The 16,098-nt window shown below is 50.0% G+C and overlaps 1 protein-coding gene across 1 annotated transcript in view; it reads left to right on the forward strand.

The window, feature by feature from the left end:
• The window catches only part of SPTB (spectrin beta, erythrocytic), a 76,539-nt gene that overhangs the window by 15,185 nt on the left and 45,256 nt on the right, over positions 1 to 16,098 (forward strand). Inside the window, exons 2-14 of the mRNA XM_077767182.1 lie at positions 2,914 to 3,065; positions 4,306 to 4,479; positions 5,475 to 5,566; positions 5,972 to 6,052; positions 6,374 to 6,489; positions 6,940 to 7,052; positions 7,865 to 8,052; positions 9,960 to 10,077; positions 10,696 to 10,854; positions 11,592 to 11,894; positions 12,615 to 12,765; positions 13,364 to 14,234; positions 15,330 to 15,467. Of these exons, the coding sequence (XP_077623308.1) occupies positions 2,914 to 3,065; positions 4,306 to 4,479; positions 5,475 to 5,566; positions 5,972 to 6,052; positions 6,374 to 6,489; positions 6,940 to 7,052; positions 7,865 to 8,052; positions 9,960 to 10,077; positions 10,696 to 10,854; positions 11,592 to 11,894; positions 12,615 to 12,765; positions 13,364 to 14,234; positions 15,330 to 15,467 (2,656 nt within the window). The remainder of the gene's footprint in view (positions 1 to 2,913; positions 3,066 to 4,305; positions 4,480 to 5,474; positions 5,567 to 5,971; positions 6,053 to 6,373; positions 6,490 to 6,939; positions 7,053 to 7,864; positions 8,053 to 9,959; positions 10,078 to 10,695; positions 10,855 to 11,591; positions 11,895 to 12,614; positions 12,766 to 13,363; positions 14,235 to 15,329; positions 15,468 to 16,098) is intronic.

Genomic DNA, 16,098 nt, shown 5'->3' on the forward strand with positions numbered 1-16,098 from the left:
AGGGCCCCTGCAAGATGGCCCATGTCCCCTGGGGATGGCAGGCTCAATGCATGGCCACTGCCCCAGCCTGTCCACACCACCGGGGTTCCCAGCCCAGCTGTCCCTGGGCCACCTGCCTCTCCTGAACTTGGAAGGCTCCTGATGGGGCGCTCGGGTCATGCTGGGAATGAATTTGCTGAGCACGGTGATGTGGAACAGCCAGAGCAAAATAGCTAATGGAAATTAATCTCCACCCCTGGGCCTTCTCTCTCCTTATGATCATCATTAGCCTCTCGGAATCCATCCCATGTCTCAACACTGCAGAGTGTTTCAGGGTGCTGGCAATTCTGGGCACTTTCACCCCAACCTTCAAGTAAAAGACACCCAAGAAGCTGCCTGCCTGAGTTCTAAACCTGGGGCTCTAACATTTTGGGGTCTACGAGACTTCATTTTTGTGTTGAAAACTGGGGAGAGCTAAGGGTGTTAGGATACATCTCTTCCAATGTATGTGCCAGGCTGGCAGCTGAGAATTAAATCCCATGTCCCCAGCTAAAAGCACTTCCTTGCCTTCGCCAAGCACAAATAAATGGGTCTCAGTACCCATGTAATGAAATTTTGAGATTCTTAAAAACAGGAAAAGGAGAAAGGAAGAAAGGACTTTAGTTTTTTGACACACTTATCTCTAAAGGGGCTAAAAATTTCAGCCCCTTGGTGAAAGCTCCATGATCAGTTAGAAGGGCTAGCCCCTTAAAGAACAGCTCTGGTTTAGAGGTGCCTGGGTGGCTCAGTCAGTTAAGTGTGTGACTTTGGGTCAGGTCATGATCTCATGGGTTTGTGGGTTCGAGCCCTGCATCAGGCTCTGTGCTGACAGTTCAGAGCCTGGAGCCTGCTTCGGACTCTGTATCTCCTTCTCTCTCTGCCCTTCCCCTTCTTGTGTTCTCTCTCTGTCTCTCAAAAATGAATAAACATTAGAAATTTTTAAAAAAACAGTTCTGGTTTTTAGAGAAGGCATCATGGGGTCATGGCTGGTTCTGTTGAACCCAAACATGCCCCAGAATAAATGCAATTGCTTCTCATCCAGTATATCATTGAAACTTTAGTAACATTTTACTGAATGGTCCTTGAAATCAGGGAGATGGTTAATTTTGCTGCCAACAAAAGAGTAAGGAGGGTTTTCCCCCTGAAACTTTGCCCAGAGGCTCAGTATGAATGGATGCCATTTTAATTTTTTATTTATCTGAGACTCATAGAGTCAGTAGTAGTATTTTTCCTCTTCATGGGAAGTCTTATTTAGATGGCTGCCATTGAATTCCTTATATAGGACTCCAGAGCCCATCTTATTTATAACAGAGTATGTCTGCTTCAAGGAAGGGGCTGTCTTTCCTGTCCTTGATTCTGCATCTCCCCCCAGCGCCTGGCACCTAGCAGTTGGTGCAGTAAGCATTGGCTGGATGAATGAATAAGTGAATAATGTGTCTGAGTTCCTCACACTAAAATAGCAGTGCAATAGGAAGGCATTTGAGCCTCAGGAACCGCCAAAATTATACCCTTGAGGCCATGCTGGTGGGGCTTCTCTTTTTGTTGTTGTTAAATTAGATATTTAATAATTTAAAAAGCCAGCCCTTCCACGGTTTGGGCTCAGTTGAGGGGACATTGAGCCTGCCCCCAGGGGCTGACATCGCTCCTGGCTAGGCTGCTCTGAGTCTGCCCAGGCTCTGCCCAACACCCCCACACCCTCCCCAGGGTTCCTCCATGGGAGGAGGCCTGGCCTGCTCTTGCACCAAAACACCTGAAGCCTGTGGTCACCAATTGTTCACTAGGACCAACAATGTCTCTTTTCTGTTTCTCTTTTCTGCCACTCTTCTATCTTCCACTCCTCCCCCATTCTTTGTGCTATCCCAGCTTCTGACCTCTCTCCAGCATCTTGTTCAAGTCTCCCAGCCCTAACTGGGCAGGTTACTAGCATCTGTTTTACAGAGGTGCCAAGAGCTACCTCTCCTGAACTAGAGCAGCCTGGGCGAGAAGCCTGGTCAGGGCTGATGCTGATTTAGAGCAGGGATGTCTGTCAGCTTCTCAGGCCAGAAGATGGGGAACCTATGCCTGCCATGCTGGGGGTGAGATGCAGCATAATACAATGGACGGCCCCCAGCCCAAGCCTTCTGTGTGCCTATCTCAACTTGCCTTGCTCACCATTCTTCTCTGCCTACCAGGGTAGGCAGTTGGTTTTACTTTTATATATTATCAGGCCTAGCATGAGCCTACCACCAACAGGAGCTAAATAAATGTGTACAGTACAGCTCCGGAACACCTACCGTGTAGCAGGCTCTAGGCCTTGGGGATACAGAAGTGAACCAGACAGACAGACTTCACTTACAGGAGAGACAGTCTTTCAACTCCTATGAATGTGAAGCGAGACCTCAATGAGAAATGTATATGCAGGGGTCAGGGCACACAAGAGGAACCCTAACCCAGGTGAGAGGTTGGCAAAAGCTTTCTGGACAAATAGTTCAGTGGAGTGGGTGGGGTGGAGTGAAAGGGCCAGAGGGACCATTCTAGACAGAGGGAATGTTTGTTGGATGGGTAGATGGGTGAACCTGGCATTGAAATCTGAGCTTGCTGATATAAAGGGACAGAGTATTCTGCCAGGCTCAAGAAAATAGGTGTCTGAATTAGGCATGCCTAGCCACGGCATAGAATGTGGTAGTAGAAGTTATTGCTTCATTGCCCCAGTCACAGCCCATGGACCCATGTTGCCCAAAGGGTATACCCTGATCACCAGTGTTCCTAGGAAAGAGATAGAATGGATACCTCAGCCTCCTTTACCAGTGATCAGGGGACCCTGGGATTAAGAGAAATCCCTTCAGTCCTGTGTCACATTGCACATTGACACTGACAACTGGGGGCACCTCACTCAAGATTCTTCTCCCCACTCAGATGAGCGGGAAGTGGTTCAGAAGAAGACCTTCACAAAATGGGTGAACTCAAACCTGGCTCGAGTGCCCTGCCGCATCACTGACCTCTACAAGGACCTGCGGGATGGGCGGATGCTCATCAAGCTCCTGGAGGTGCTCTCTGGAGAGATGCTGGTAAAGCCTCTTTCTGTGTTGTGTCCCCTTTCCCTGCCCCCTGTGGCTGGTTCTATGTCCCTCTTCAGGAAAGACCTGGTCTGTAGGTATCTCCAGTTCTCATGGCCTTCCAAAGTTTCTCCCTATTCTTTTGGGAGGTTTAATTGCTTACTGATGTGAGACGTCCATGAGGCTTCCTGAGGTCACTGACCTCTACCCAAAATGCATTGTCTAATGGCCACTCCAGTCTCTTCATGCTTCTCCCAGAAGCCATGCAGAACTCTTGACTTTCTCGACTGGGGTCTGGGCATCTGCAGCTGACCTGCAGTGGACCCACCATCAGCCGCCTCATGTAGGCTAAGACGGATTATTACCCAGTCGGAGAAATTTGCATCCTTCCTGGAACCTGGAGGAAGGCATGGAAGATATTTCCCTGTGTGTTCTATCACTCTTACAAGTGGAAATCTGTTACAGGTCCTCTCAGTTGTAACCCACCTGGCAGTAATGTTGTCTCTGAGGGAGAACCAGATGAAGGTTCATGTTGTGCTCAGTGACTTCCATTATGACCTTGGGCCTATCAGTCAGGACCTTCTTTGCCTTGTTTCCCCCTCATGGAAAAAATACCTCTGCCTGATAAAGCACTAAGATCCTTGGGGTTTGGATGAAAAGGTACCACATTCTTCTGTTGCCTTTTCAACTCCAGGCTGCTGCCTTTTACACTGTATTGAAAGCCCACTAGAAAGAATTACCCCTGGGAACCCTTCACATGATGTGGCTACTCCCAGTGGTGGTCCCCTTATGTTTTGGCTGGGGCCATTCAGGAATGGGGAAGGAGGAGGCTGGGTGGTGGAATAGTCCCTGTTATATCAATCACCAAACAGAAAGCCACTCTTAATCACCAACCAACAATAAGTAGTTCTTAGAAATGTGCCTGGCACATAGTAGGTACTCAATTAACTATTTGTTGTGTTACTGCTCTTGAAAGTCACTTATTACTTACTCAGAAGGCTTTGTTCAGACCCTGGAACTGTACTGACACAGCTCAGTTGCAGAGCTCTGGGTGCTCAAGGAAGGGGGGGAACCTCTGAAATTTGCTGAAAGGATGGGGTTGAAAAGTGGCAAGCAGTGAGCATGAGAGTTAGAGTTTGGCCAGGAGGGTGGAGGATGGATGCTGATGGCAGGAGCTGGTCTAGGCTGCAGCCATCTCTGGGGGGTGGCCATGAGGTCCCTTCATGCCCATGGGGCCAATGCTATCCTTCAGCCAAAGCCCACGAAAGGAAAGATGCGTATCCACTGCCTGGAGAATGTGGACAAGGCCTTGCAGTTCCTCAAGGAGCAGCGTGTGCACCTGGAAAACATGGGCTCCCATGACATCGTGGATGGCAACCACCGCCTGGTCCTGGGCCTCATCTGGACCATCATCCTTCGCTTCCAGGTGGGTTCCTGGGGGGCAGAGGGAGTAGAGGGAGCCTCAATGGGCCAGATAGGGCTTAGGAATCTTATAAAATGGTGAATGAAGCATGAGTATGCACATTCTGGGAGGCTAGAAACCTGTCCGGTGGGACAATGTTTATAAGAAGAAGGGACCATCCTCTGCTTGCGTGGTCACTGAAGTTCAAGGTGAGCTGTCAACAGTGTAGTCTTCTGAGGTAGAAGATAGAAATTAGTAGCTGGGCAGAGATCTGGCTGGATCTGCTTTTGTCCCCTCCCCACAACGTGTGTAACTTTTGGGTTTTTCTTGAATAGTTTGATTCAGAAGTTGCAAAAACAATACAGAAGATCTATTTTATGTTTTTCGATCAGAAACCTTTCTCTTCCCACCCTGAAATTCAAGGTTTGCTATCCGTAAGGAAGTTGAGAAAGTGCAATGGAAGGAAAGCAGGGCCTTCCACGTGCTAGCTTGGGGACAGAAAGAATCTAGTCCTGAGGGCAGAGAAGGCAGGGAGGAAGAAGATAGCACACAATTCCCAGACTGAAGATCTCATCCGAGGGGTCTTGAGTATCCCACTTCACTCTCTGTGGGCGCGTACAGTTAAGCAGTAGTAACAGCAGAATTGGGGAGAATGAAAAGGTAAGAGGAGCTACTAATCAAAATACAGTAACTTTCAATATTCATGTTGTTCCTTGCAGGGCAGTGTTCCTCAGAGGAGCATTTGGGGCTTCTTGTTTATTCTCAGTACCCCATTAGTCATCAGGTTAGAGCTGTCTCCTCTGACGTGAGGAAGCCATCCCTGTCCTGTTGCAGCTGGCTAAGGCAGAGAAACAGGCCACCGGGACCCACGGCCTTCAGCTGTGGTATTGCCGCTGGGCTGGCAATGCAGATTGGTGGCTAAGAAGGAAGAAAGAGGGAGGGAGCTTCCCAGGGAGAGAAGGACAGCACAGAGCCAGATGCAAATCTAATTCGTCCCTCTCTTGTTCCTGCACCCCTAGATTCAGGACATTGTTGTCCAAACAATGGAAGGTCGTGAGACACGCTCGGCCAAGGATGCATTGCTATTATGGTGTCAGATGAAGACAGCAGGGTATGCCCTGGGAACCAGTTCACTACTACATTCCCCATCATGCCCCTGCTTCCCCCAAGTACTGCCATACCCAAGGAATACTCATATCATCACCCAGAACTATAGCAGCTTTGGCGTAACTGATGCAAAATGTATCCTGACCCGATTCTCAGAGGCCTGGAATTCAGGATTCCTATCCAACATGGCCTGGGCCAGACTCTGGGGTCTGTTGGGTGTGTGAGTCTCTTGGGCCCACCTTATAGAGGAGCCTCTTCTTGTGGCTTAGCTGCTGTCTTTTGTTGAAGGGGATCAAGAAGGGATTAATACATTTCTCTCTTGTGTATTGGTCCCTCGGTTTAGACACGTTTTGGGATCCCCCCTCCAAAGAATCTATTTCTTAGGTCCTAATGTTTCTCTTGGATGCAGCTATCCCCAGGTCAATGTCACCAACTTCACCTCCAGCTGGAAGGATGGCCTGGCCTTTAACGCCCTGATACACAAGCACCGGTAAGAGGGAGGGGAGGGCTGTGGGAATGAGGCAGAATGCCTGGGCTGTTTGGATACATTCTACTCAATGTGTAGGTTCCTTTCAAGCTCCCCAGGAATGTTCTCTCCATTTTGGGCCTTCTCTCACCCTCAACATCCCTGCCTCCCTGACATTCCAGTCACACCCACTGCCCCCTCCCCTCATGCTAGTGTTCACAGCTGGCCCCCTCCTGCTCCTGTCTCCTTTCACTTCTGTCCAGCATCCTTGCTTTGTGCTGGGGCTGTCCTGTTGGCAGGGGATGCTGTGGCTACCCCCTTTTAGCAGCCTGGCCTTGTCCCCAGGCCTGACCTGATCGACTTTGATAAGCTGAAGGACTCCAATGCGCGACACAACCTCGAGCACGCATTTGATGTGGCTGAGCGTCAGCTGGGCATCATCCCACTCCTTGACCCCGAAGGTGAGCTACACCTGCTGCAGCCCTTTGCTGCGGTGATAGGAGCCAGTGCTCATGCCGGAGGGAGCCCCAGACGGGCAGGGCACCTGGAGGAGGCTAGGCCTGGTGCTGGGCCAGGCGTGGACACAGCAAGGGGACAGTAGCTGGACCAGGGCTCTGCTCCGGGCCTGCTCTTCAGATCCAAGGTGGTTCCCCACATTCACCTGGCCCAATTGGGGGCCCACTTGTAGTCTTTGGGTCTTTCTTTTTACTTCTTTCATCATTTGTGGTCCAAATATGGATTTGATCCTCTTGCTAAAATCACAAACTCTTGTTCTTTCATTCTCACCCCTCTGGTTGTCACTTGGGGGCTGTAGTTGAATTTTATGCTGGAGAAACAGGGAGATAAGCCCTCTGAGCCTGGCATTTCCAGTTTCCAGTTGGGTCCTGAAAGCAAACCCTTTCTCCTTGCAGATGTCTTCACGGAAAACCCTGATGAGAAATCCATTATTACCTATGTGGTGGCATTTTACCACTACTTCTCCAAGATGAAGGTGCTGGCAGTGGAGGGCAAGCGTGTTGGCAAGGTACAAAGCTGTTTCATAACCAGAGTGTCCCCTGTTTCCTTGTTTTTCATACTGAGATGCTCCTTTTCCACCCTGAGATCTTTGTATCTGGGTCCTGGCTACAGTGGGGGGTTACAGATCACTCCCCACCAACTTCCTCTGAAGCCAAGCATTGCCAGGTTAATGGCTCCCAAGCTGAATTCCACAGCAAGTTGGTGGTCTGTCCTGAATGATGTCCTAGCCTGCAGTTCTGAGCCCATCTTCCACCAGCACACCTACATCTCATGAACATTTCCTCAGGAACACGATGGGCTTTTAATTATTGGTTTATAGTGGTTCTGGACCTCTTAGCTCCTGTAGTATATTAGGATCCCATCACACAATGCAGACCCTCATGCCCCAGATTCCTTTCCCCTGCTGGTCCACAGCTCCCCAGGGGCAGAGACCACTTCTCATTCTTCCTTATGTGTCTGGTGTTTAGCAAAGACAGTGCCTCTAGAAATCATGGATTCCTAATAATGCATTTTAAAATAAACAATAACTTGGCCCTTCTGATGGCTGCTGTCCTGGCACAGCAAGTTTTACTAATTTTTTATAGAGTTAGGGTAGAGGTGGAGCTGTCCCTGAGCCCTAGCCGAGCTGGCTTCCTACTAATGTTGACAGTCCACTTCCAGTCCATTCCTCCCGCCTTAGTGCTATGGGCTCGACGAACAAACCCAACATGGAAAACTCCAGTGCTGGAGAGGAGGGCCACCTTCATTGTGGTCACCATTGGTGGCCTCGTTGGTATCATTGCTCTTCTGATAAGGATAAGTAATAAAGTGATTCCCTAGGTAATTGACCATGCCATTGAGACCGAGAAGATGATTGAAAAGTACAGTGGGCTGGCCTCTGACCTGCTTACCTGGATTGAGCAGACCATCACTGTCCTGAACAGCCGCAAGTTTGCCAACTCCCTGACAGGCGTCCAGCAACAACTCCAGGCCTTCAGCACCTACCGTACCGTGGAGAAGCCACCCAAGTAAGGGCCTTGGCACTTGGAGGATGGGCATCAGTGGCTAAGAAACTGACTGCCAAAGGTAGAGCCAGTCTCTGGGCTTTGAGAAGTATATCCACAAGGGATTTATTAGAAGCTAGAGAGTTTCAAATCTGTCATCTACTTCAGCCCACCCTGCCTCCCTGCTACTAAGCTGTCAGCCTGTAGAAAATGGGCACTGATGAGTAACCCTCAACTCATAGCCAAAGAAAGTACCTTCCCAGATCCCTGAAGGGGAGCAGGAGTGAAATCTCAGGCTTCTTAGTCTCTTCAAAGAACCTGTGCTGGAAAGTTCCTCTCTCCTCTGTACACTGAGTTGTGCATTTGCTATCTGGTAATGACCTCTATATTCTCAGCCCCAGAGCTCTCTCTGTGGGGTCTTGTTGATCATCAGGTACATCTTGTTTCTCTCCCGTCTGTCACTCCTCATCAAAAGAGCATTTATCGGGGCGCCTGGGTGGCTTAGTCGGTTAAGCATCCGACTTTTGCTTGGGTCATGATCTCACGGTTCATGGGTTCAAGCCCCATGTTGGGCTCTGTGCTGATTGCCAGCTCGGAGCCTGGAGCCTGTTTCAGTCTGTGACTCCCTCTCTCTCTGACCCTCCCCTGCTCACGCTGTCTCTCTCTCTCTCCTAGAAATAAATAAAAAACATTAAAAAAAACATTTAAAAAAAAACAAACAAACAAACAAAAGAGCATTTATCCTGCCTCTTGGGACCTCTGCTTCACCCCAGTGTGTGCAGAGCCTGTGCATGTGTGCACATACATATGCGCAAATGCAGCCAAACATGCACATACAGACACACCCATAAAAACATGTGTGCAGGTACACACAGACACAGGGCATTCCAGCTCACCTGCTGTTAGCTTTCCAGCTCTTCTGAAACAGATTTCTAGCTCACTGGATGTACCTTCTGTCTTGTTCCTCCCCCTCACGCCCTACACTCTTCATTCATGACTCTCAAACAGAAAGTTGAGACGTGGAGTCTAGAATGTACTATAAGCATCTTGTTTCTGGCCTGACACTAATCTACTTTTAAAGTCCTAAAACCAATACAGATAACACCCCCTGTGCATCTACCAGGTGGTGTACCACAGGGGTGCTGTCTCTTGGCTGAGCAGATGGTGCTCTGGGCTACAGCCCTCTTGAAGTGACTGAGTGGTCAGCTCTGTCAGGCTGACCTCAGGGTGGGGACCTTGTTTACAAGCATCTTCGACTGCTACATGAAGGATGCAGAAGTCGGTAGATACTTGTGTACATGCAGAAATGTGGAAGTACCCAGTTATCTTGAGCTTAGACCCTGGGTCCCAGACATTCGCCCTGCTGCCAGTTCTCATCTCCTACACCTATTATCCTCCTGGAACCCAGTCTTTCCTCCCCACTCAGAGGCACCTGGCCTTTAGGACTTGTCCAGGGGGCATTTCATTAGTACTCAAGTGAAAGTAGCTCTCAGTACAATATGTTCTTTCATGGATAATGGGGCTTCTAAGGTTTATTTGGCTCACTCAATAAAAAGCTGACTAAAGAGGTAGTCGAAGCCTTCATCATTTGCAGATCAAGGAAGAGCTTTTTTGTGTCAACTGGTAAAACTTGGGGTCTGTAGGAATTACTAGAATACTCCAGTTAGCCATTCCCCTGTAGAAGCAAATGCTGAGGTGGCTATTGTGTTTTTTCTGGTTTGTATTATAAAGACTTAACCCCGAGCAGATCACGGTTGGTGAGTATAATAGATTTTTTAACAGGTAAGTAAACCTATAGATCCTCTTTACTTTTTGTTTTTAAGGAAAATATGCTTTGCTATCCAAGCTCCAAGATGCCATTGTTCCATTTTGACTTCAGCAAAAAATACGAGACCTTGCCATTAATCTTCCTACCTCTGTTTTCTCAACAGGTTTCAGGAGAAGGGTAATCTGGAAGTCCTACTTTTTACCATCCAGTCCCGGATGAGAGCCAACAATCAAAAAGTGTATACACCTCACGATGGGAAACTAGTATCTGATATCAACCGGGTATAGCAGTGTTTTCCATTATCCATTGTCAGTGGGTTGACTGAGTTTCTGATGAGGGCACAGGGAATGGTTACTGGACAGGATTAAACCAAGCCACTTTCTGTAGTGTTATGAACTACACATGCTGGCTGTTTGGAAATGGCCTCTGAACTTAGTTCTGAGAGGTCCAACTCCACTCACTGTCCATTAATTCAGACCCCTGTTCAGATGCCCAGAGTCCATTCTTGGAGCCAGTTTTATAGCTTAGTCTCTATAGAACTTTGAGTTTCTCTGACTATGGAATGAATATTAACTAATTAGAAGGGAAATGCTCTCTGATATTTCAGAGGTTTGGAAGCTTAGCACCACTTGGACATCCTAACAGAATGAAAGTAGCCATTTAGTCAGAATTTATTGAGCACCCACAGAGACAAGTAATATTATACTAGACCCAGAGTCTAAGGCAGGTTTAGGGGAAGAGGGAGCTAGGAGTCAGGACCAGTGCTCCCCAAATCTTTGGTAGCCAAAAGATTGACTGAACTTTAATCTAGGCTCTGCCTAGATTCTTGAAATCACTCAGCGTTGGGTGGAAGAGACAGAACCCTCAAACCTAGGTGTTCCCCTATGTCCCCCACACAGGCCTGGGAAAGCCTGGAGGAAGCTGAGTACCGGCGGGAGCTGGCCCTGAGGGAAGAGCTCATTCGGCAGGAGAAGCTGGAACAGTTGGCCCGGCGCTTTGACCGAAAGGCCGCCATGAGAGAGACGTGGCTCAATGAAAACCAGCGCCTTGTGGCTCAGGTAGCGGGGGACACACCGTGAGTGGCAGGAGGCAGAAGCTTTCTAGAGTCCCCCCAGCAGTGAGCTGGGCTGGAGCCCGAGCTGGCCTCTCAGTGGCAATGGGATAAACCTCTCCACAGGCCTTGCAGCCCTGCTCTCCATGACTGGGTAAACCAGGATTCACATTTGACGAAGAACACTCCATGGACTCTGGCCTCTAGGATCATGTCCTATTTCACTAGCTAAAAATTGACCCCAGGGCTGATTCTCCATAAGAGCAACTGTTTCTTCCCATTTAGAGCCTGAACTCAAATGTGGCCCAGGAAGGGGAAAGCCAGCATTCTGAGAGAACTGGAGTGTGTGTGTGTACCCTAGATGGCATGGGGGTGAGCCATCTGTTTACAGCTGTGTGGCTTCCAAGTGAGAAGCAGCCACTTCCTGCCCAGAATGGGCAAGTCCATTCAAGGCAGGGTGGTGAGTGCCAGCAGACCGCAAAAGGGCTCGGTCAGTCACTTACATATACCCACAAGTATGGTACAGTGAATAAAACTACGAGCTTCTTTTAAAGGTACTTGTAAGACATTTAGTCTTTGGAACTTGGCTCTGATAAGATAGACTGAGAGAGACATCAGAACGCACTCCCTGGAATGGGCTTTCCCATCCAGCAGTTGTTCTGAAGGGACCCGCCATTTCTGTGTGCTTGGGGACTGGCCAAGGGGAGCCTGACTGAGCTGCCTGCTTTCCTCCGCACGGGACAGGACAACTTTGGGTATGACCTGGCCGCCGTGGAGGCTGCCAAGAAGAAGCATGAGGCCATTGAGACGGACACAGCTGCTTACGAGGAGCGGGTGAAGGCCCTGGAGGACCTGGCCCAGGAGCTAGAGAAGGAGAATTACCATGACCAGAAGCGTATCACTGCCCGCAAGGACAACATCCTGCGCCTGTGGAACTATCTGCAGGAGCTGCTGCGGTCCCGGCGCCAGAGACTCGAGACAACCCTGGCCCTGCAGAAGCTCTTCCAGGACATGCTGCACAGCATCGACTGGATGGATGAGATCAAGGTGGGCCCCAGAGGCTGCCCATCCCCACCTGCCCCACCCTCCCCAGCACTACCTCAGCACTGGCCCTGCAGTTATCTGTGCTTCCTTAGATGCCTCCCAGCCAAGCACATCCCTGGGCCAAAATGGAGAAACTGAGGCAGTACAGTGTCTGGCTGCGTCCACTTATCAACTGCTTGGCTCCCTCTGCTCCAGACAGGTCACCAGCCCAGGTCCACTGTATCTCGGGTGATCAAAACATCTTGGTTTTATGGTAGCACAGGTACCAACCTACAGGACCTAGAAGTGATAGACATGAATCAGGAGCTTGGAGAATCCAGCTCCAAGTAATTACAGTTTGAGTCTGGTGAGAATCCAGACTTCTCAGCATAGGAGAAACTAAAAAGTCTGAATCTCCTCTCCCTCCACTGCAGTGGGTCTTGCTGAGGATGTACATCAGACCGATCATGGAGCTTTCTAAAAATACACATGCCCAGGCCCCAAACCTTGAGATAGATGCAGGAGATCGAGTGTGGGGCTTGAGCTTCTGAAAAACGTTTCATGCATGATTCTGAAAGGCACTCCCACTAGGAAGTCCTGCTCTATAGCTTTCATGCTGAGCAGCAAGCATTTTCTAGCTGCATCTGACTCCATGGACATTTCCTTTGAAGGGGTCTCTTCTTCCAGAAGGTATGTATCTTCACCTCTCCTTGTCCCCTCTACCCGGTCTGTCCTCTTTGCCAGGGCCACCTCTTGTCTGCCGAGTTTGGGAAGCACTTATTGGAGGTTGAGGACTTGCTACAGAAGCACAAGTTGATGGAGGCTGACATCGCCATCCAAGGGGACAAAGTGAAGGCCATCACTGCAGCCACCCTACAGTTCACTGAGGGGAAAGGTGAGACCACAGATGTCTCCCTGTTGAGCTTTCTGAAGCCAGAGCCCCATGCCCTGGCCCAGCATTCTGGCACCTCAGCTTGGATAAATCCTCCAGCTTTAGAATTCTGCTTCTTTCATCAACTAATGTGCAAAAAGAGAAGCTTGAAGGAGAGCAAACTTCTCCAAAGAGCAGGCAACTGCTTCAGTAATCTAGAATCAGAAGGTGTTCCTAAGTACCAATAGGGCATCATCTGCCTTCCATTCACTCTGGTAGTTCAAGATACGGCAGAGACAATTTAGAATTCTAGCTTTGGGTCTTAAAGACCCTGCTGCCTCCTTGAAGAATCATCTTGAAATCTGTGTCTGGGCCTTTTAAAAAATAATTTCATATTACGCATTTCTACCAAGAGCTGACCCACCTTATTCCTGAAGTATTAATGGGAACTAATTATAAAGAACTTGCCCTGTCCTCTGAGCAGCTGGGACCCCTGTGTCCAATTCAAAAGCTCCAGTGAAATGGCAGGTTCTAGATTGTGTGGTTCTAGCCTGGCAACTGATCTGAGGCTTGCCCACAAAGCCCTTACCTCTTTTGTCTTCCCTTCTTTCATTCCTCCCAGGATACCAGCCTTGTGACCCGCAGGTTATCCAGGACCGTATAAGCCACCTGGAGCAGTGCTTTGAGGAACTGAGCAACATGGCAACTGGGCGGAAGGCCCAGCTGGAGCAGTCTAAGCGGCTCTGGAAATTCTTCTGGGAGATGGATGAGGCCGAGAGCTGGATCAAGGAGAAGGAGCAGATCTACTCTTCCTTGGACTATGGCAAGGACCTGACGAGTGTGCTCATCCTGCAGCGCAAGCACAAGGCCTTTGAGGATGAGCTCCGAGGGCTGGACACCCACCTGGAGCAGATCTTCCAGGAGGCAGAGGGCATGGTTGCACGTAAGCAGTTTGGGCACCCGCAGATTGAGGCCCGAATCAAGGAGGTGTCCGCCCAGTGGGACCAGCTGAAGGAGCTGGCTGCCTTTCGCAAGAAGAACCTCCAGGATGCTGAGAACTTCTTCCAGTTCCAGGGTGATGCTGATGACCTAAAGGCCTGGCTGCAAGATGCCCATAAGCTGCTCTCAGGCGAAGACGTGGGGCAGGATGAGGGGGCCACACGGGCCCTGGGAAAGAAGCATAAGGACTTCCTGGAGGAGCTGGAGGAGAGCCGCGGGGTGATGGAACATCTGGAGCAGCAGGCCCAGGGCTTCCCCCAGGAGTTTCGGGATTCCCCAGATGTGACCAACCGGCTGCAGGCCCTCCGGGAGCTCTACCAGCAGGTGGTGGCCCAGGCAGACCTGCGTCGGCAGAAGCTGCAGGACGCCCTGGACCTGTACACTGTGTTTGGGGAGACAGATGCCTGTGAGCTGTGGATGGGTGAGAAGGAGAAGTGGCTGGCCCAGATGGAAATCCCAGACACTCTGGAGGACCTGGAGGTCGCACAGCACAGGTCAGAGCCGGCTTTCTCGTCCTCACCTCCCTGCACTGTGGCCTGCACCCTGCCTCTGCCTAGTGTGGGAACAGCCTCTATATCAGGAGGGCTCTCTCTGAGAGGAGACACAATGCCCTTTACTGCTGAGGCCATGCACCAGAGTCACAGGTTTTAATCAGGCTCTGTGGCTTTGGGTACTTTGCCCCCTGGGGCCTTCCTTAAAATAAAACAAAGGGGATCTTTCTAGTCCAGTTATTCAATTACTTTTCAGCAACAGCAGTTCAAATGAATTGTATGTATACAGACATATAACACAGAGGAAAGTGGAACTGTTTGGTTAAGGGGGAGGTGAGAAGTCAGAGCCCCACCACCTCTAGCTCTCTATGGCAGTCACTAAGCCACAGAACACCAAAGGGCCACAGGGACCAGTTTGCAAACCACTGGTCTGCAAGGCCACTCTCTGTCCAGTACTCCAATTCCATCCATGCTCAGGCATGGGGGAGTGTGCCCCCAGTCTGGATGGCACTCCAGTGTCTTAAGTACAGAACTAGAGAGTTGAGGAGAAGGAGAGGTCACTCCCTAGAGCGTGCTGAGGTAGGCCCAGGGTGGTGGAGGGACCCGGTCTCTTATCCCAGAAGGGTCAGCTTGCATAACTATACCCTGCACGCAGATGCCATCCCTTCTCCTACCCGGAGACAGAGCACCTGGCTGGGGAGGGTATCTTTCACATCAAGGTATCAAAGCCAGTGGAATTAGGGCCAAAAAGTAGTAGCTATGACAGTGAAGATATGGCAGGTGTTCTCTGAGGTGATCAACCCCACCCCGACGTACATACCTCTTCTTTCCCCTGTGCCTCTCCATGGAGCCAATGGCCTATGTGGTAAGCAACCAACTGTTTACTAGCCTGGTCCAAGAAATGCCAAACCATGAAACTGGACCAATGAATCAGAAAATAGAGTATGTCAGCACATCTTTTTCCTTTCTGCCCCCTTACCCAGTCAAATGTATGTGGGAGATGGAAGGAGAAAGCAAGAGTTCCACATCCTGGAGACAGGGCAGTAGGCCAAGTACCCAGGCTGCCTCCCCAGTCCTCATCTTCTCTGTGCCTATCAGGTTTGACATCCTGGACCAGGAGATGAAGACTTTAATGATGCAGATTGATGGCGTGAACCTTGCTGCCAACAGCCTGGTAGACAGCGGCCACCCTCGCAGTGAAGAAGTGAAGAAGTACCAGGACCACCTGAACAGCAGGTCGGGTTGGGTAGGGCTGGGGGCTGAGGACATCTTCTCTCAGCCACTGACACACCCTTGGGGTACAGCCCAAAAGTCAGGATCCCTGCTAGGCACTATGGGGTTTGTACCCTCAGAGCTCCTATCTTTCTCAGTCACAGTCTCCTTCTGACCATGAACTTTAGCAGCAAGGGGTGAACAGGGCTGCGCTTACCACACAGGGTGGGGGGTATCCTGTGTGATGGAGGAGACGTTCTGAGGGCACTCGTAGTTAGAATCAGGCCCTAAGGTACTCATGCCACATTTCCCCAGACCTTCGTAGGCAGGAAAAATTACTTTCTGAGAGCTCTTAAGTACTGTCCACAAAAGAAAGCTCCTGCCTGTGCCAAAATGCAGCATGGATAATGAGGCTGGCTTGAATGAACAGAATTAGCAGGAAGCCTTGAGCGTGCTTTGTGGCCGGAACAAAAAACAGGCCCTGAGGAAGCTTTGGAGAGGGAGTGCTTTCCGTCCAAGGCATAAATGCTATGAGTTCCCCAAGGATCTCTGAGGACAGCACACGCCTGTTTTCCTATGTGTTACCTTGGGCCCTGCACACAATACCACATGTTCATCACTCCCTGTTGCCCCAGTTCCTTTCCCCACACTTGTG

The sequence above is a fragment of the Crocuta crocuta genome, unplaced genomic scaffold (assembly GCF_008692635.1).
Source record: "Crocuta crocuta isolate KB4526 unplaced genomic scaffold, BGI_CrCroc_1.0 scaffold55, whole genome shotgun sequence".
Taxonomy (NCBI): domain Eukaryota; kingdom Metazoa; phylum Chordata; class Mammalia; order Carnivora; family Hyaenidae; genus Crocuta; species Crocuta crocuta.